Source organism: Lithobates pipiens, unplaced genomic scaffold, assembly GCF_037356315.1.
Source record: "Lithobates pipiens isolate NorthernLeopardFrog02 unplaced genomic scaffold, aLitPip1_a1.2 Scaffold_18, whole genome shotgun sequence".
Lineage (NCBI taxonomy): Eukaryota > Metazoa > Chordata > Amphibia > Anura > Ranidae > Lithobates > Lithobates pipiens.
The window spans coordinates 584,347-604,131 of NW_027507758.1; the positions used below are offsets into that span (position 1 = coordinate 584,347).

At 49.6% G+C, this 19,785-nt stretch overlaps 2 protein-coding genes across 2 annotated transcripts; both read left to right on the forward strand.

Annotated features, from left to right (window-relative positions):
- Positions 1-1,378: 1,378 nt before the first annotated feature.
- LOC143990016 (gastrula zinc finger protein XlCGF66.1-like) lies at positions 1,379-2,629 on the forward strand. The gene is made up of 3 exons (XM_077490254.1): positions 1,379-1,465; positions 2,323-2,457; positions 2,522-2,629. Exons 1-3 carry the CDS (start codon positions 1,388-1,390, stop codon positions 2,627-2,629), a joined length of 321 nt encoding a protein of 106 aa, XP_077346380.1. The 5' UTR covers positions 1,379-1,387.
- A 138-nt stretch (positions 2,630-2,767) lies between these two features.
- On the forward strand, positions 2,768-12,181 carry LOC143986928 (uncharacterized). Its single transcript, XM_077485337.1, has 3 exons — positions 2,768-2,906; positions 7,662-7,803; positions 9,325-12,181. The coding sequence occupies exons 1-3, from the start codon at positions 2,802-2,804 to the stop codon at positions 12,057-12,059; spliced, it is 2,982 nt and encodes a 993-aa protein (XP_077341463.1). The 5' UTR covers positions 2,768-2,801; the 3' UTR covers positions 12,060-12,181.
- Positions 12,182-19,785: the final 7,604 nt, after the last annotated feature.

Sequence of the window (19,785 nt, forward strand, 5' to 3'; positions counted from 1 at the left end):
GATGACCTGATGAATAGGTATAGGTAATAGGTATAAATAAATCCATCAGCCAATGATTTGATAAATGATTAATAAATGATAAATTGTATACGGAGAAAACGGCCGTTGCAGAATTGAGGTTAATAATGTAAGCAATGTGACATTGCATATAACAATCCGTGATAGAAATTGCAGGGTAAAAAGGACAAAATGAGTCCAGGGGATTGGAGAAAAGGGGGAGATGAAAACGGGGAGCCATCTGCAGATATACAAAGTCCAAGAAGCTGTAGATAATGATAACAAGCTGTGTATCCTTTAGACTGAACGTAATCCAAATCAGCAGCTGATTGATCAATAAGGCTGTAGTGATTAATCGGAGCGATTCCACTGAACCAAAATCAATGATCAGAGGTCGGAGCCGGACAATAGTAAAGTTCTAAGTGGAAATAAGACAATAGTTCAGTCACACAGGACTTGATGATGAAAAGTGACCGTTATATGCCATGTCATATTCCTTCCATTATTATCCTCCATTCTTTAACCGCCGTTGTCTCCGTATACAATTTATAATTTATTAATCATTTATCAAATCATTGGCTGATCGATTTATTTATACCTATTAGTCCGGAATTATTTCCCAGGATTTCCTCATGTGACACTTTGCTCCGAGTCGTCTCTCTGACATTTCTCTTCAGTAAGTGAAGGAAGCTTCACCTCACCATATCACTGGTCAAGAAGAATGTTCCACAACACAAAATACACCAAGAGAACAAACCCCTCCCCCTGTTGTCCTCCTCCCACCCACACTGAATTGCTATTGGAGAGCACAGAACAGACTCGTCCCCCACAGTTCTGCACTCCACCATCAGAATCCTCCTGCTATCCAATCCCATCCCTTCTCTTACTGTAGAGAGTGACATCACTCCGATCAGTCAGCAGGCTGCCGGAGATTGGAGCCTTGCAGCCGGAGTTCTGGTAATTATCCTGATTAGCCGACAACTCCGACCAAAAGTCAGCAAGTTCCCCTTCCTGGACACCATGATGATCCGACATTGTCCTCACAGCACTGCCTCAGAGCAAACAAGTCAAAGGAAGGATCATATTTATCATTCCTTGTCTGCAGATCTAAAACTGATCAAAACCAGTTCAGAAACCAAACAAACCAAACAGAGAGAAGAGAATTTCTGATATGGCAGAACAAGAGGGTCCCAGGAGCCCAAAAAAATAAATCAGATGCTAAACAGTCCAAACTAAATGTGCCCCCATGGGGGGGAGTAGTTCTTGTATGTATAGAAACCCTCCTATTACCCCCCTCACATCCACATCTTATTATTGTGTGACCAACACCATCCAAATAATTCTTACTTTCATTTCCCAAAGTTATCCGTCTACAATGACACCAGTGAGGATGGAGGAGGACCGGAGTCACATGACTGAGGAGATACTAAACCTCACCCTGGAGATCATCTACCTGCTGACCGGAGAGGTGAGGAGGATTCTGGGAGGTCACATGACATCACTCTTATCTCTAGTAATACAACACAGATCTGACCGGAGAGGTGAGGAGGATTCTGGGAGGTCACATGACATCACTCTCATCTCTATTAATACAACACAGATCTGACCGGAGAGGTGAGGAGGATTCTGGGAGGTCACATGACATCACTCTCATCTCTATTAATACAACACAGATCTGACCGGAGAGGTGAGGAGGATTCTGGGAGGTCACATGACATCACTCTCATCTCTATTAATACAACACAGATCTGACCGGAGAGGTGAGGAGGATTCTGGGAGGTCACATGACATCACTCTTATCTCTAGTAATAAAACACAGACCTGACCAGAGAGGTGAGGAGGATTCTGGGAGGTCACATGACATCACTCTCATCTCTATTAATACAACACAGATCTGACCGGAGAGGTGAGGAGGATTCTGGGAGGTCACATGACATCACTCTCATCTCTATTAATAAAACACAGACCTGACCGGAGAGGTGAGGAGGATTCTGGGAGGTCACATGACATCACTCTCATCTCTATTAATAAAACACAGACCTGACCGGAGAGGTGAGGAGGATTCTGGGAGGTCACATGACATCACTCTTATCTCTATTAATAAAACACAGACCTGACCGGAGAGGTGAGGAGGATTCTGGGAGGTCACATGACATCACTCTTATCTCTATTAATAAAACACAGACCTGACCGGAGAGGTGAGGAGGATTCTGGGAGGTCACATGACATCACTCTTATCTCTATTAATAAAACACAGACCTGACCGGAGAGGTGAGGAGGATTCTGGGAATCTAACATGATGTTCCTATTGGTTCCCCAATACAGAGATTTCCTCTTGTGAAGTCCGGTGATCATATGACCATCACAGTGCCTCCATGTGACTCCCTAAAACCTGAGAGACACAACATGGAGAAGATTCTAGAAGTCACCAAGAAGATGATGGAGCTGCTGACAGGAGAGGTGAGGAGGATTCTGGGTAACAGTACAGTAACAGACAAGGGATGTGTATCATTGTGGGTGTCAGGTTCCTATAAGGTGTCAGGAGGTCACTGTCTATTTCTCCATGGAGGAGTGGGAGTATTTAGAAGGACACAAGGATCTCTACAAGGACGTCATGATGGACAATCACTGATAGTATCATTAGGATCTGTACATTATCTGCATTGTTACCATTCATGTCATTTTTATTCTATATTAAGAGTGGAAACCTGAGAGATCCTAAAGTTGAGGTTAAAGAAGAAATAAAAGAGGAGGATGATGAGGAGGAGATGGAGGAAGAACCCAGAGATCTGTCCCAGGACACCATGGTGGAGTCATCCAGATACAGGAACCCACCAGAGAGATGGCCCCGTCCTCTGTATTCCCAGGATTCCACACAGGAAGGTCACACCATCCCTCCATATTGCAAGGTTGGTGGGATGGAGGTTATCAAACTCACTTATAGAGACAATGGGGCTGATTTACAAAGCATTTGCGCTATGAGTTGCGGCGCACGCCGACACACAACAGCCGTTTTCGTATTCACAAAGCATTTGTGCCTGTAAAGCCGCGTACACACGTAGCGGTATGTCCGACGTACTTAGTCTGGCGGACTTCCCGCCAGACTGTCTGTCGGACTTTCCGAACGGGCTACTTGCCCACACATGGCATTTTTTGAGCCGACTAATACGGCATACTAAGTCCGCCGTACTATCCGCCCTACTTTCAAAATGAACGGACTCGCCCACACACGCGGAGGAAAGTCCGCTCATTTCGAGCGCGTCTCCAGGTAGGCGGGGCCCGCGAAAGAGACTTCGCTGGCCCCGCCGCCTGGTATGGACTTAAAGGGGAACCCCAACGCCGTAAAAAATCGGCGTGGGGTCCCCCCCAAGTCCACAACAGACCCTTGTCCGAGCACGCTACCCGTCCGGCCAGAAAAGGGGGGGCGAGCGAGCGCCCCCCCCTCCTGAGCCGTACCAGGCCGCGTGCCCTCAACATGGGGGGTGCCACCCCAAAGCACCTTGTCCCCATGTTGATGAGGACAAGGGCCTCTTCCCGACAACACTGGCCGTTGGTTGTCGGGGTCTGCGGGTGGGGGGCTTATCTGAATCCGGGAGCCCCCTTTAATAAGGGGGCCCCCGGATACCGGCCCCCCACCCTATGTGAATGAGTATGGGGTACAATGTACCCCTACCCATTCACCTGTAAAATAAAAGTACAAAAAAAACACAACACACGAGATAAAATACTTTATTGCACAGCTCCGGGGGTCTTCCGTCTTCGGGGGTCTTCTCGCCGGACTCCTCTGCTATCTTCTTGTAGCTCTTTTGCTAGCGGAGGAGTCTGGCTTTCTTCCTCGCCGCCGGCCTCTTCTTCCGACTTCGGGGGTCTTGTCCCCCTCTTTGGTTCTTCTGTCGCCGCCGCCGCCGCCTTCCGTTCTTCTTCTTCTTCTCCAGGAGATGTTGACTCGACGATCTCTCCGGCCGCAATGCCAGGGACGCGCTGCGCTGACACTTATATAGGGACAAGGGGCGGTGTCACATGGCTTTATGTCACATGGGTTGGTCACATGGGTTGATGTCACATGGGGACTGTGACATCGTAAGGGGGTGTGGTCACCATGTGACACCAACCCATGTGACATAAAGCCATGTGACACCGCCCCTTGTCCCTATATAAGTGGCACCGCATTGCGTCCCTGGCATTGCGGCCGAGAGATCGTCGAGTCAACATCTCCTGGAGAAGAAGAAGAAGAACGGAAGGCGGCGGCCGCGACAGAAGACCGGGTCCACCGCCTGTAAAAGAGCTAGAAGAAGGCGTGGTGGCCCGGCAGAAGAACTGAAGAGGGGGACAAGACCCCCGAAGTCAGGAGAAGAGGCCGGCGGCGAGGAAGAAAGCCGGACTCCTCCGCTAGCAAAAGAGCTACAAGAAGATAGCGGAGGAGTCCGGCGAGAAGACCCCCGAAGACGGAAGACCCCCGGAGCTGTGCAATAAAGTATTTTATCTCGTGTGTTGTGTTTTTTTTGTACTTTTATTTTACAGGTGAATGGGTAGGGGTACATTGTACCCCATACTCATTCACATAGGGTGGGGGGCCGGTATCCAGGGGCCCCCTTATTAAAGGCACCCCCCATGTTGAGGGCACGCGGCCTGGTACGGCTCATGAGGTGGGGCGCTCGCTCGCCCCCCTTTCCTGGCCGGCCGGGTAGCGTGCTCGGACAAGGGTCTGTTGTGGACTTGGGGGGACCCCCACGCCAATTTTTTACGGCATTGGGGTTCCCCTTTAAGTCCATACCAGGCGGCGGGGCCAGCGACGTCTCCTTCGCGGGCCCCGCCTACCTGGAGACCCGCTCGAAATGAGCGGACTTTTCTCCGGGCGGGAAAAGTCCGCTCATTTCAAAAGTACGGCAGACTGGCATACACATGCCGAAATGCGAGTCCGGCAGGAAGATTGGTGTGTAACACGGCATTCTAAGTCCGCCGTACTTTCGGGTCAAAAAAGTATGCCGGAGGCTACACACAGGGCGATTGTTTGGCGGACTTGAGTTTGCCGGACTTTTCCACCGGATTGTTTGATCGTGTGTACGCGGCATAACAGTGCAATTCCCCATTTACTATGAGCATGCCGGACGCACGGGCGGCCGCGATCGGTGCGCCGCTATAGACCTGGCGCACAGCATCTTCAACTCAGAATTAAAAAAAGCTGGAAGTGCGAATATGATGGGGGTGATGTGAGGAAGTATAGATATGACTGTCCAAGTAACAAATATTCCCAAAATATAACGGAAAAGTAACTTCCTCTGAACAAGCCCGCTGCGCCTGCAAATACACTTGGAACTGCGCTAGGTCAATTTATGCACTGCGCATGCGCAAGCGGCATTTGCACCCGTTCAAGTGCTCAGGTTCACTGCTCTGGCAAAATCTTAGTAAATGTCAAGCCATGTAGGTTCATTTGCATAAGTTGAACAGGCGCACCTCCCAACTTGACTTTTTTTTTTGCGCTGGTTCACTTCTACAGGTTTTTTTAAGGCTATTTGCACACAGGTCATGTTAGGATTAAGAGAAAAAAAAATGCGTGGGGGTCCCCTGAAATTCCATACCAGGCCCTTCAGGTCTGGTATGGATATTAAGGGGAACCCACGTGCCCCAAAAAAATGGCGTGGGGGTCCCCCTCAAAATCCATACCAGGCCCTTATCTGAGCATGCAACCTGGCAGGCCGCAGGAAAAGAGGGGGGGCGAGAGAGCACCCCCCCTCCTGAACTGTACCAGGCCACATGCCCTCAACATTGGGAGGATGCTTTGGGGTCCCCCCAAATCACCTTGTCCCCATGTTAATGAGGACAAGGGCCTCATCCCCACAACCGTGGCCAGTGGTTGTGGGGGTCTGCGGGCTGGGGGCTTATCGGAATCTGGAAGCCCCCTTTAACAAGGAGACCCCCAGATCCTGGCTTCCCCCCTGTGTGAAATGGTAAGGGGATACAAAAATACCCCTACCATTTCACCAAAAAAGTGACAAAAGGGTAAAAAATGACAAGAGACAGTTTTTGACAATTCCTTTATTAAAGTCTTCTTTCATCTTCTTTCTTCTGGTTTTCCTTCTTCCTTTCTTCATCCTTCGGGTTCTTCTTCCGATCCTCTTCTTCTTGCTCTGGTGTTCTCGTCCGGCATCTTCCTCCACAGCGTCTCTCTTTGTTCTCGGGCCGCTCCGTGCAATGGGAGGCTCCCGCTGTGTGACGCTTCTCTTCTTCTGACAGGTCTTATATAACGGAGGGCGGTGCCACCCGGTGACTCCACCTCCCTCTTCTGAACGAAGACTTTAAAAAAGGAATTGTCAAAAACTGTCTCTTGTCATTTATAACACTTTTGTCACTTTTTTGGTGAAATGGTAGGGTACTGTGAGGGGTTCGCTCGGCAGCGGGTGTGTGTGACCCCCTGGATGGGTTCACAACACAAAATCAGGCACAGCAGACAGCGTTGTAGGTGGAAAATACAAAAGGTGCGGTTTATTTATGCTACATGCAGTGAAAAATATAACAGCCAAACAAAAATAAAACATGAAAATAAATCCTGGTCAGCTTGATCTCTAATTACACACATGGATTCCCTGTCTAACAACTGAGTGCAGCCTTGTGCTGTACCAGTCCCTGTCTCTGTCTCTGTTGTAGAGGTTTGCCACACAGGCGTTACCTCACCGCACAGAACAGGTGTCACACTCCCCTGTCTTTACAACACAAAACTGGTTCCAGGATGGAGCATCTCCCTAAGCATGCTGGGCTTTTTTGTAGAGGTCTTAATGAGCCCACTTACTTCAGCTGGGCTCATTAACTCTTCCCCTCTAGTTGTACAAGTCTGCATAAAGCCTGAATCTAGGGCACACATATTTCCCATCCTGGATACAACCAGGTGATTTTACCTGCCTGCTGCCACAGATACCCTTACCATTTCACAGGGGGGAGGCCAGGATCTGGGGGTCTCCTTGTTAAAGGGGGCTTCCAGATTCCGATAAGCCCCCCGCCCACAGACCCCCACAACCACCGGCCAGGGTTGTGGGGATGAGGCCCTTATCCTCATCAACATGGGGACAAGGTGCTTTGGGGGGGACCCCAAAGTATCCTCCCAATGTTGAGGGCATGTGGCCTGGTACGGTTCAGGAGGGGGGGCGCTCTCTCGTCCCCCCCTTTTCCTGCGGCCTGCCAGGTTGCGTGCTCGGATAAGGGTCTGGTATGGATTTTGAGGCGGACCCTCATGCCATTTTTTTTAGGGTGTGGGGTTCCCCTTAATATCCATACCAGACCTGAAGCGCCTGGTATGCTCTTGGAGGGGAACCCGTGCTGTTTTATTTTTTTTTATTAAAGTCGCCTGGCCTGGGGGGCGACTTAAAGTCATGTTGTAAGTCACCCCAAGTCGCCCTGTGGTTCACACTCATGTCGTGTCCAAGTTGCCTCCCAAAGTCGCTCTGGAAGTCGTGTTGCCCCTCTGTGAATGGATTGTTAATGATACGGGCGTGCGCTAGTATGAATTGCGCCGGCATATTATGTGTTGTGCTTATGCGTGCGCCGCTTCATACGCTCAGTTGATAATTCATCTTAGTAAATCAGCCCCAATGTGTGGATTTTCTATGTGATGTCACAATAATAAATCTTCTATCTTACAGATGATATTCTCTCTCATTTTCTTGGTTTAGAGTGGAGATCCAATGGATATAGAATTTGAGGTGAAATCAGAAGAAGAAGAGAGGTATGTGAGGGATGATCAGCAGTCTATGGAGGAGGATGGAATAACGGGGACATTTATAGAGGAGGACACTCCTACAGAGATCAGCACAGGTGGGTCATTAACACTAAATACATTCCTCCACCCATACTGCTCACTGATTGGTCCAGAGTAGGGCGGGGGCTGGGTGATATCAGCCTGTAATCCCCTGGTCACTTTCCTGAGCTGTGTTCCCCGTCTTGTATTCCTGGATTTCTCTCCGATAATCTTCCTTCTCTGTGCTACAGACACAATTTATGTATCTAGACTGGATTTATGGAGATTCTGGGGATCAGCTGGCAGCAAAGTGTTCATTTTCCCCATAGATGTTACTAGATCTAGGCACCTACGGTATGTGATTTGGGTCTTCTGCCCCATACCCGGGTATGGCAAGATCTCTGAAAGTACAATCCCCCCAGGATTACTTGTTGTGTTGTCTGCTGGCTGTGCCGGGTGGAGGGATATGTCTGTATAGTCTCAGACCCAAGTCACTGAGTGCAGTCTCAGGAGATGGGAGGCAGCGGTGTGGGACCTCTGCAACTTGTCTCATGTAAACATTTCATCTTCCACTGATTACTGAATACCAATATTATGAGTCCTGACCCTTACACTGTATACTTTATATTCTACATTACATACTCCTGACCCCTGTACTGTATACTTTATATTCTACATTACATACTCCTGACCCTTACACTCTATACTTTATATTCTACATTACATACTCCTGACCCCTGCACTGTATACTTTATATTCTACATTACATACTCCTGACCCCTGCACTGTATACTCTATATTATACATTACATACTCCTGACCCTTACAATGTATACTTTATATTCTACATTACATACTCCTGACCCTTACACTGTATACTCTATATTGTACATTACATACTCCTGACCCCTGCACTATATAATTTATATTGTACATTACATATTCCTGACCCCTGCACTATATACTCTATTTTGTACATTACATACTCCTGACCCCTGCACTATATACTCTATATTGTACATTACATCACTCTGATACTATATAGTCCTATCTATTCTATCCTATATAATAAGTTGTACATTACATAGTCCTGAATTGTTATACCCATTTCCTACCAGCTGGACATTTTATATCGGATGATGTGATTGGAGGACAGACTTTTACATGGTGATAATAATGTGATAACTTCTTCAGACTTTGGACCCTTAAACAGAAAGTGATAATGGGGGAGGAGTCAATAACCCAATGATGGGGCTCTTCAGGATCAGTCCAGTCTTCATCTTGGTGGTTCTCCCCCCATCCTCACTCTCTGACCTCTGGTGGGGCTCAGCCCCGCTGTTATTCATGACTAAATCATGGACTAAATAAGGAAGGTCAGTACTTCTTGTGTTGGGAAGATGGCAATGAGTGATAGAGGGGGAGGGGACACTCGTCCTATAATCCCCTCATCACTGTCACTCCTATAGAAGACAGTTCTCGTTGTTTCCTCCTCTCTAAATAAGGTCCATGAATAAAGAAATGCCTGATGTGGGCGGAGTCCTGGTTTAGGGGAACCAATCAGCTGATGTCTAGTAATAATCTTTGTATTTCTATTTTAGTAGATGGACGGGAGATGAGGAAAACCTCAGAGGATTGTCTCACTTTGTCTCCAGACTGTAAAGTAGAAGATGAGGACATCACACAGTATAGTCCAGGAGAAAACCCGACTACCTCAAATGTCCATCCGGCACCACACAGTGTAGATGGACCATCGTATTCCTCTTATCCCGAGGAACCTCAGACTGTGCGGGGCGGTGCCGGACCATCGTATTCCTCTTATCCCGAGGAACCTCAGACTGTGCCGGACGGTGCCGGATCATCGTATTCCTCTTATCCCGAGGAACCTCAGACTGTGCGGGATGGTGCCGGACCATCGTATTCCTCTTATCCCGAGGAACCTCAGACTGTGCGGGATGGTGCCAGACCATCGTATTCCTCTTATCCCGAGGAACCTCAGACTGTGCGGGGCGGTGCCGGACCATCGTATTCCTCTTATCCCGAGGAACCTCAGACTGTGCGGGACGGTGCCGGACCATCGTATTCCTCTTATCCCGAGGAACCTCAGACTGTGCGGGATGGTGCCAGACCATCGTATTCCTCTTATCCCGAGGAACCTCAGACTGTGCGGGGCGGTGCCGGACCATCGTATTCCTCTTATCCCGAGGAACCTCAGACTGTGCGGGATGGTGCCGGACCATCGTATTCCTCTTATCCCGAGGAACCTCAGACTGTGCGGGATGGTGCCGGACCATCGTATTCCTCTTATCCCGAGGAACCTCAGACTGTGCGGGATGGTGCCAGACCATCGTATTCCTCTTATCCCGAGGAACCTCAGACTGTGCGGGACGGTGCCGGACCATCGTATTCCTCTTATCCCGAGGAACCTCAGACTGTGCGGGACGGTGCCGGACCATCGTATTCCTCTTATCCCGAGGAACCTCAGACTGTGCGGGATGGTGCCGGACCATCGTATTCCTCTTATCCCGAGGAACCTCAGACTGTGCGGGACGGTGCCGGACCATCGTATTCCTCTTATCCTGAGGAACCTCAGACTGTGCGGGATGGTGCCGGACCATCGTATTCCTCTTATCCCGAGGAACCTCAGACTGTGCGGGACGGTGCCGGACCATCGTATTCCTCTTATCCCGAGGGACCTCAGACTGTGCGGGGCGGTGCCGGACCATCGTATTCCTCTTATCCCGAGGAACCTCAGACTGTGCGGGACGGTGCCGGACCATCGTATTCCTCTTATCCCGAGGAACCTCAGACTGTGCGGGACGGTGCCGGACCATCGTATTCCTCTTATCCCGAGGAACCTCAGACTGTGCGGGACGGTGCCAGACCATCGTATTCCTCTTATCCTGAGGAACCTCAGACTGTGCGGGACGGTGCCGGACCATCGTATTCCTCTTATCCTGAGGAACCTCAGACTGTGCGGGACAGTGCCGGACCATCGTATTCCTCTTATCCCGAGGAACCTCAGACTGTGCGGGACGGTGCCGGACCATCGTATTCCTCTTATCCCGAGGGACCTCAGACTGTGCGGGGCGGTGCCGGACCATCGTATTCCTCTTATCCCGAGGAACCTCAGACTGTGCGGGACGGTGCCGGACCATCGTATTCCTCTTATCCTGAGGAACCTCAGACTGTGCGGGACGGTGCCGGACCATCGTATTCCTCTTATCCCAAGGAACCTCAGACTGTGCGGGACGGTGCCGGACCATCGTATTCCTCTTATCCCGAGGAACCTCAGACTGTGCGGGACGGTGCCGGACCATCGTATTCCTCTTATCCCGAGGAACCTCAGACTGTGCGGGATGGTGCCGGACCATCGTATTCCTCTTATCCTGAGGAACCTCAGACTGTGCGGGACGGTGCTGGACCATCGTATTCCTCTAATCCCGAGGAACCTCAGACTGTGCGGGACGGTGCCGGACCATCGTATTCCTCTTATCCCGAGGAACCTCAGACTGTGCGGGATGGTGCCGGACCATCGTATTCCTCTTATCCCGAGGAACCTCAGACTGTGCGGGACAGTGCCGGACCATCGTATTCCTCTTATCCCGAGGAACCTCAGACTGTGCGGGACGGTGCGGGACCACCGTATTCCTCTTATCCTGAGGAACCTCAGACTGTGCGGGACGGTGCCGGACCATCGTATTCCTCTTATCCTGAGGAACCTCAGACTGTGCGGGACGGTGCCGGACCATCGTATTCCTCTTATCCCGAGGAACCTCAGACTTTGCGGGATGGGGCCGGACCATCGTATTCCTCTTATCCCGAGGAACCTCAGACTTTGCGGGACGGTGCCGGACCATCGTATTCCTCTTATCCTGAGGAACCTCAGACTGTGCGGGACGGTGCCGGACCATCGTATTCCTCTTATCCTGAGGAACCTCAGACTGTGCGGGATGGGGCCATCCTTCCAACAGAGAAGAGCTTTTCCTGTACTGAGTGCGGGAAGTGTTTCCGTTATAAATCCAAACTTAATAGGCATAACAGATCTCACACAGGGGAGAAGCCGCATTCCTGTCCTGAGTGTGGGAAATGTTTTTCAGAGAAGTCTGATCTTTCCAAACATCAGAGATCTCACACCGGGGAGAAGCCGTATTCCTGTCCTGAGTGTGGGAAATGTTTTTCAGATAAGTCCCATCTTTCCAAACATCAGAGATCTCACACCGGGGAGAAGCCGTATTCCTGTCCTGAGTGCAGGAAATGTTTTTCAGTGAAGTCCCATCTTTCCACACATGAGAGATCTCACACCGGGGAGAAGCCGTATTCCTGTCCCGAGTGAGGGAAATGTCCCTCACTGAAGTCCTGTCTTCCTGTACATCAGGGGTCCCACACAACCCTCGAGGTGTATTAGTGCCTTGAGTGCGGGAAATGTTTGTATATGAATGTTGCTGGACTAGACATGGGTGCTATAAATAAATTTTTTTGTTCTGTTCCGTTTAGATTCGTAATAAAATTAATTCGTATTTCGTTACATAGTTACATAGTTAGTCAGGTTGAAAAAAGACACAAGTCCATCCAGTTCAACCAAAAAAAAAAAATATATATATATATAATAAATATCATACCAGCCCATATACCCAATTCTATACCCACAGTTGATCCAGAGGAAGGCAAAAAACCCCAGCAGAGCCATGATCCAATTTGCTAAAGCAGGGGAAAAAATTCCTTCCTGATCCCCCGAGAGGCAATCGTATTTTCCCCGGATCACCTTTCCCTATAAATGTCATCCAGATATATTCTGTACACTTAGGAAATAATCCCGACCTTTCTTATAGCAATCCACTGATTGGGCCAGAACCACCTCTGCAGGGAGTCTATTCCACATTTTCACAGCTCTTACTGTGAAGAAACCTTTCCGTATTTGGAGATGAAATCTCTTTTCCTCTAGATGTAAAGAGTCCCCCTTGTCCTCATTGTTGACTGTAAAGTGAAGAACTCAACACCAAGTTCACTATGTGGACCCCTTATATATTATACATGGTGATCATATCCCCCCTTATATATTATACATGGAGATCATATCCCCCCTTATATATTATACATGGTGATCATATCCCCCCTTATATATTATACATGGAGATCATATCCCCCCTTATATATTATACATGGAGATCATATCCCCCCTTATATATTATACATGGTGATCATATCCCCCCTTATATATTATACATGGAGATCATATCCCCCCTTATATATTATACATGGTGATCATATCCCCCCTTATCAAGAGAGAATAAATTCAGTTCCTCTAATCTTTCCTCATAGCTGAGCTCCTCCATGCCTCTTATCAGTTTGGTTGCCCTTCTCTGCACTTTCTCCAGTTCCCCGATATCCTTTCTGAGAACTGGAGCCCAAAACTGAACAGCATATTCCAGATGAGGTCTTACTAATGATTTGTACAGATGATATCTCTCTCTCTGGAGTCCAGACCTCTCCTATACAGGAAAGGACTTTCTTCGCTTTGCAAACAGCAGCTTGGCATTGCATGTTATTATTGAGCTTATGATCTACTAAAACCCCCAGATCCTTCTCCACTATGGACCCCCCCAGATCCTTCTCCACCATGGATCCCCCCAGATCCTTCTCCACTATGGATTCCCCCAGATCCTTCTCCACTATGGACCCCCCCAGATCCTTCTCCACTATGGATCCCCCCAGATCCTTCTCCACTATGGATTCCCCCAGATCCTTCTCCACTATGAATCCCCCCAGATCCTTCTCCACTATGGATCCCCCCAGATCCTTCTCCACTATGGACTCCCCCCAGATCCTTCTCCACTATGGACTCCCCCCAGATCCTTCTCCACTATGGACCCCCCCAGATCCTTCTCCACTATGGATCCCCCCAGATCCTTCTCCACTATGGATTCCCCCAGATCCTTCTCCACTATGGATTTCCCCAGATCCTTCTCCACCATGAATCTCCCCAGATCCTTCTCCACCATGGATTCCCCCAGATCCTTCTCCACTATGGATTCCCCCAGATCCTTCTCCACTATGAATCCCCCCAGATCCTTCTCCACCATGGATCCCCCAGATCCTTCTCCACTATGGATCCCCCCAGATCCTTCTCCACTATGGATCCCCTCAAATCCTTCTCCACCATGGATCCCCCCAGATCCTTCTCCACTATGGATCCCCCCAGATCCTTCTTCACTATGGATCCCCCCAGATCCTTCTTCACTATGGACCCCCCAGATCCTTCTCCACTATGGATCCCCCTCCAGATCCTTCTCCACTATGGATTCCCCCAGATCCTTCTCCACTATGAATCCCCCCAGATCCTTCTCCACCATGGATCCCCCAGATCCTTCTCCACCATGGATCCCCCCAGATCCTTCTCCACCATGGATCCCCCCAGATCCTTCTCCACTATGGATCCCCCCAGATCCTTCTCCACTATGGATTCCCCAGATCCTTCTCCACTATGAATCCCCCCAGATCCTTCTCCACCATGGATTCCCCAGATCCTTCTCCACTATGAATCCCCCCAGATCCTTCTCCACCATGGATCCCCCAGATCCTTCTCCACTATGGATCCCCCCAGATCCTTCTCCACCATGGATCCCCTAGATCCTTCTCCACTATGGATACCCCCAGATCCTTCTCCACTATGGATCCCCCAGATCCTTCTCCACCATGGATCCCCCAGATCCTTCTCCACTATGGATTCCCCCAGATCCTTCTCCACTATGTATCCCCCCAGATCCTTCTCCACTATGGACCCCCCCAGATCCTTCTCCACTATGGACCCCCCAGATTCTTCTCCACTATGGATCCCCCAGATCCTTCTCCACCATGGATCCCCCCAGATCCTTCTCCACTATGGACCCCCCAGATCCTTCCCTAGTATGTATGATGTATATTCTTAGCCCCCCAAGTGCAGAACTTTACATTTCTCAACATTAAACCTCATCTACCACATAGTCGCCCAATTAGACGGAGCATTGAGGTCGGCTTGTAAATTGGAGACATCCTGTAAGGAGGTTATTCCACTGCATAGCTCGGTGTCATCTGCAAAGACGGAAATGTTACTTTTGATCCCAGACCCAATATCATTTATAAAGATATTAAAAAGTAAGGGTCCCAGCAGTGGCGGCTGGTGAAGTTTTAAGATGGGGGGGCGCTAGACCACGCCCACCCTTTTGACCCATCCCACTTCTCATAAGCCCCACCCATTATAGAATCCACCAACTCCGTCCCCTGTAGTACATCATATACAAGGCTCTACATTATACACAGGGCTCTATACTTCATATACCAGGCTCTACATTATAGACAGGGCTCTGTACATCATATACCAGGCTCTACATTATACACCAGGTTCTAATGACACATCAATATGTCTGACAGCCCAGCCACACTCCTCGTTCACCAGAGAAAACAAAACAGGAAACACAAAAAAGGTGCTCGGGAAACAGCAATAGGCAGAGGTCACCGCAGACAATGAAGTACAAGAAAGCCTAATAAAATAAAACAAATACAGTCATCACATTTAGTGACTGCAATAATGCAATATCTTACATGTTTTCCTTTAGTGGTGGGATCAGAGGGATGGTGATGATCAGAGACAGAAGGATGGAGGTGGGGTGGGGAGTTGGATCAGTGGTGGGTGGGATGGGATCAGGGACAGAGGGATGGATCAGGGACAGAGGGGTGGTGGGTGGGATAGATCAGGGACAGAGATATGGTTGGTGGGATGGATCAGGGACAGAGAGATGGTGGATGGGATGGACCAGGGACAGAGAGATGGTAGGTGGGATGGATCAGGGACAGAAGGACGGTGGGATGGATCAGGGACAGAGAGATGGTGGGTGGGATGGATCAGGGAGAGAAGGACGGTGGGATGGATCAGGGACAGAGAGATGGTGGGTGGGAGGGATCAGGGACAGAGATATGGTTGGTGGGATGGATCAGGGACAGAGAGATGGTGGGTGGGATGGATCAGGGACAGAGATATGGTTGGTGGGATGGATCAGGGACAGAGAGATGGTGAGTGGGATGGACCAGGGACAGAGAGATGGTAGGTGGGATGGATCAGGGACAGAAGGACGGTGGGATGGATCAGGGACAGAGAGATGGTGGGTGGGATGGATCAGGGAGAGAAGGACGGTGGGATGGATCAGGGACAGAGAGATGGTGGGTGGGAGGGATCAGGGACAGAGATATGGTTGGTGGGATGGATCAGGGACAGAGAGATGGTGGGTGGGATGGACCAGGGACAGAGAGATGGTAGGTGGGATGGATCAGGGACAGAAGGACGGTGGGATGGATCAGGGACAGAGAGATGGTGGGTGGGATGGACCAGGGACAGAGAGATGGTAGGTGAGATGGATCAGGGACAGAAGGACGGTGGGATGGATCAGGGACAGAGAGATGGTGGGTGGGAGGGATCAGGGACAGAGATATGGTTGGTGGGATGGATCAGGGACAGAGAGATGGTGGGTGGGATGGACCAGGGACAGAGAGATGGTAGGTGGGATGGATCAGGGAGAGAAGAAGGACGGTGGGATGGATCAGGGACAGAGAGATGGTGGGTGGGATGGATCAGGGAGAGAAGGACGGTGGGATGGATCAGGGACAGAGAGATGGTGGGTGGGAGGGATCAGGGACAGAGATATGGTTGGTGGGATGGATCAGGGACAGAGAGATGGTGGGTGGAATGGACCAGGGACAGAGAGATGGTGGGTGGGAGGGATCAGGGACAGAGGGATGGTGGGTGGGTGGGATGGATCAGGGATCAGGGACAGAGAGCTGGTGGGTGGGATGAATCAGGGACAGAGGGATGGTGGGTGGGATGGATCAGGGATCAGGGACAGAGAGATGGTGGTTGGGATGAATCAGGGACAGAGGGATGGGTGGGTGGGATGGACCAGGGACAGAGAGATGGTGGGTGGGAGGGATCAGGGACAGAGGGATGGTGGGTGGGTGGGATGGATCAGGGATCAGGGACAGAGAGCTGGTGGGTGGGATGAATCAGGGACAGAGGGATGGTGGGTGGGATGGATCAGGGATCAGGGACAGAGAGATGGTGGTTGGGATGAATCAGGGACAGAGGGATGGGTGGGTGGGATGGACCAGGGACAGAGAGATGGTGGGTGGGAGGGATCAGGGACAGAGGGATGGTGGGTGGGTGGGATGGATCAGGGATCAGGGACAGAGAGCTGGTGGGTGGGATGAATCAGGGACAGAGGGATGGTGGGTGGGATGGATCAGGGATCAGGGACAGAGAGATGGTGGTTGGGATGAATCAGGGACAGAAGGATGGTGGGTGGGATGGATCAGGGATCAGGGACAGAGAGATGGTGGTTGGGATGAATCAGGGACAGAGGGATAGGTGGGTGGGGGGAGGCTTCATATGGGCTGTGTGTTTCACAAGAGCCTCCACTGACACTGCCAAACCGAGACACAGCAACACCAGTGGAGATAATAGAAGTGCTGATCGTCAGTGCTGCCCGTGTGAAGCCTCCCCCTCCATCCATCCTGTACCTCTGCCCCCCTCCTGTGGATTTCCAGCAATGCATCGCCATCTACCTTGTTGTTTCATAGATCATAGTGCAGTTCACATTCCTCTGCTCCTCCGCTCGGCGCACTGATCTGACAGGGGAAGACCGGAAGTGACAGACTAACTAGTCTGTCACTCAAAGCCCATAGCATAGTAAACCTATGGGCGCCGGGCGGATGCAGATCGGCATTTTTAGTTGCGCCACAAGGCGGGTTAAAACCCCGCAAATGAAGCGCCGCGTCTGCAATCTTGTGATTGCGTTGACGTGGTGCTTCACATAGTGCACTGTGTCCAGCGCTCATACACAGTGCACTTAAGGACTTTTTTTCATTTTTTTTTTTTTTAAAGGGCCATTTTAAAAAAAAAAATTTTTTTTCAATTTTTTTTTTTTTTTTGTGACTGCCTGGAGGGGGGGCGGCGCCCGGGCGCCCCCTATGGATGGGCCGCCACTGGGTCCCAGCACTGAACCTTGGGGTACACCACTGATAACCTTACACCATTCAGAGTAAGAATCATTAACCACGACTCTCTGAATTCTGTCTTTTAGCCAATTTTCGTGTCCAAAATTCCGTTCTGTTTCGTACGAAATACGAATTGTCGTTGGGTTCGTTAACGTGTACGAACATTCTTCACGATGAATTTAAAGGCAAAAACATTGCTCATTATGCTTATTATGACTTGCAGAAGACTTCTGTAATAGAAGTCAATGTAAGATGCCTGAAGACATCAGTGAAGGACTTTCCTCCTCTCTGGGCTGCCAAGAAAAGATCAAAGTGATACAATAGTTCTTCTTCAATGGGCTGAACTCCCTGTGTAGAAGTTCTCAGTTTAACCAAAGACTAAATCTTTTCTGATACTTGTTGCTTACAAGTAAAAATCCGGTATTTTCTGCTAGAAGCCCCAAAAATTATATATATTTTTTTAGCAGAGACCCTAGGGAATAAAATAGCGGTTGTTGCAATGTTTTATGTGACGCGGTATTTGCGCAGAGGTCTTTCAAATGCAATTTAGCCCTTTTTTTCGGTTGACCTCTAGAGAGCGCTGACATTAGCAGCGTGACATACAGCAATGACACCTGCACCGTGATAGAGTGATCTGACATCAGCACCGTGATAGAGAGCACTGACATCAGCAGTGTGACATAAAGCACTGACACCAACACCGTGATATACAGCACTGACACCTGCACCGTAAGCAGCCCCAGGAGGAAGTCAGCATAGCACAGGGATGGTGGGAGCCCCTCATAATAAACAGCCCCAGGAGGAAGTCAGCATAGCACAGGGATGGTGGGAGCCCCTCATAATAAGCAGCCCCAGGAGGAAGTCAGCACATCACAGGGATGGTGAACTTTACAAACATACAGGTCATATTTGCAGCCACAAAATAATTACTAGCTGTGCACACATAGTCCCACCACATGGCCAATGACATAACACATGTATGAGGTGAATCTGGGATCAACAACTACAAGCATTCTTTTTTTATATGTGAAATTCAGGAATCTTGAGACAATGGAGGAGAGGGAAAGTCAGGGTAGGCAAAGAAGAGGGTGCAGGAGATGATCACCAGCACCAGCACCGTGATAGAGTGATCTGACACCAGCACCATGACATAACACATGTATGAGGTGAATCTGGGATCGACAACTACAAGCATTCTTTTTTTATATGTGAAATTCTGAAAATTCAGGAATCTTGAGACAATGGAGGTGAGGGTAGGCAAAGAAGAGAATGCAGGAGATGAGCACCAGCACCGTGATATAGAGCACTGACACCTGCACCGTAAGCAGCCCCAGGAGGAAGTCAGCATAGCACAGGGATGGTGGGAGCCCCTCATAATAAACAGCCCGAGGAGGAAGTCAGCACAGCACAGGGATGGTGGGAGCCCCTCATAATGAGCATGATCACGGTGCAAGTGTCAGTGCTTTATATCACGGTGCTGGTGCTGGTGATCATCTCCTACACCCTCTTCTTTGCCTCCCCTCACCTTCCCTCACCTCCATTGTCTCCATTTCTGAATTTTCAGAATTTCACATGTAAAAAAAGAATGCTTGTAGTTGTTGATCCCAGATTCGCCTCATACATGTGTTATGTCATTGTCCATGTGGTGGGACTATGTGTGCACAGCTAGTAATTATTTTGTGGCTGCAAATATGACCTGTAGGTTTGTAAAGTTCACCATCCCTGTGATGTGCTGACTTCCTCCTGGGGCTGCCTATTATGAGGGGCTCCCACCATCACTGTGCTATGCTAACTTCCTCCTGGGGCTGCTTACGGTGCAGGTGTCAGTGCTGTATATCACGGTGCTGGTGTCAGTGCTCTCTATCACGGTGCTGGTGTCAGATCACTCTATCACGGTGCAGGTGTCATTGCTGTATGTCACGCTGCTAATGTCAGTGCTCTCTAGAGGTCGACCGAAAAAAAAAAAGGCTAACTTGCATTTGAAAGCGTATTGCAACAACCGCTATTTAATTCCCTAGGGTCTCTGATAAAAATATATA

Coding starts and splice junctions, on each gene's coding strand:
- LOC143990016 (XM_077490254.1), top strand. CDS start 1,388: ATGGAGGAGGACCGGAGTCACATGACTGAGGAGATACTAAACCTCACC. Junction 1,466..2,322: donor TCTACCTGCTGACCGGAGAG/GTGAGGAGGATT, acceptor TCCCCAATACAG/AGATTTCCTCTTGTGAAGTC. Junction 2,458..2,521: donor TGGAGCTGCTGACAGGAGAG/GTGAGGAGGATT, acceptor TGTGGGTGTCAG/GTTCCTATAAGGTGTCAGGA.
- LOC143986928 (XM_077485337.1), top strand. CDS start 2,802: ATGGTGGAGTCATCCAGATACAGGAACCCACCAGAGAGATGGCCCCGT. Junction 2,907..7,661: donor CCATCCCTCCATATTGCAAG/GTTGGTGGGATG, acceptor TTCTTGGTTTAG/AGTGGAGATCCAATGGATAT. Junction 7,804..9,324: donor TCCTACAGAGATCAGCACAG/GTGGGTCATTAA, acceptor TTTCTATTTTAG/TAGATGGACGGGAGATGAGG.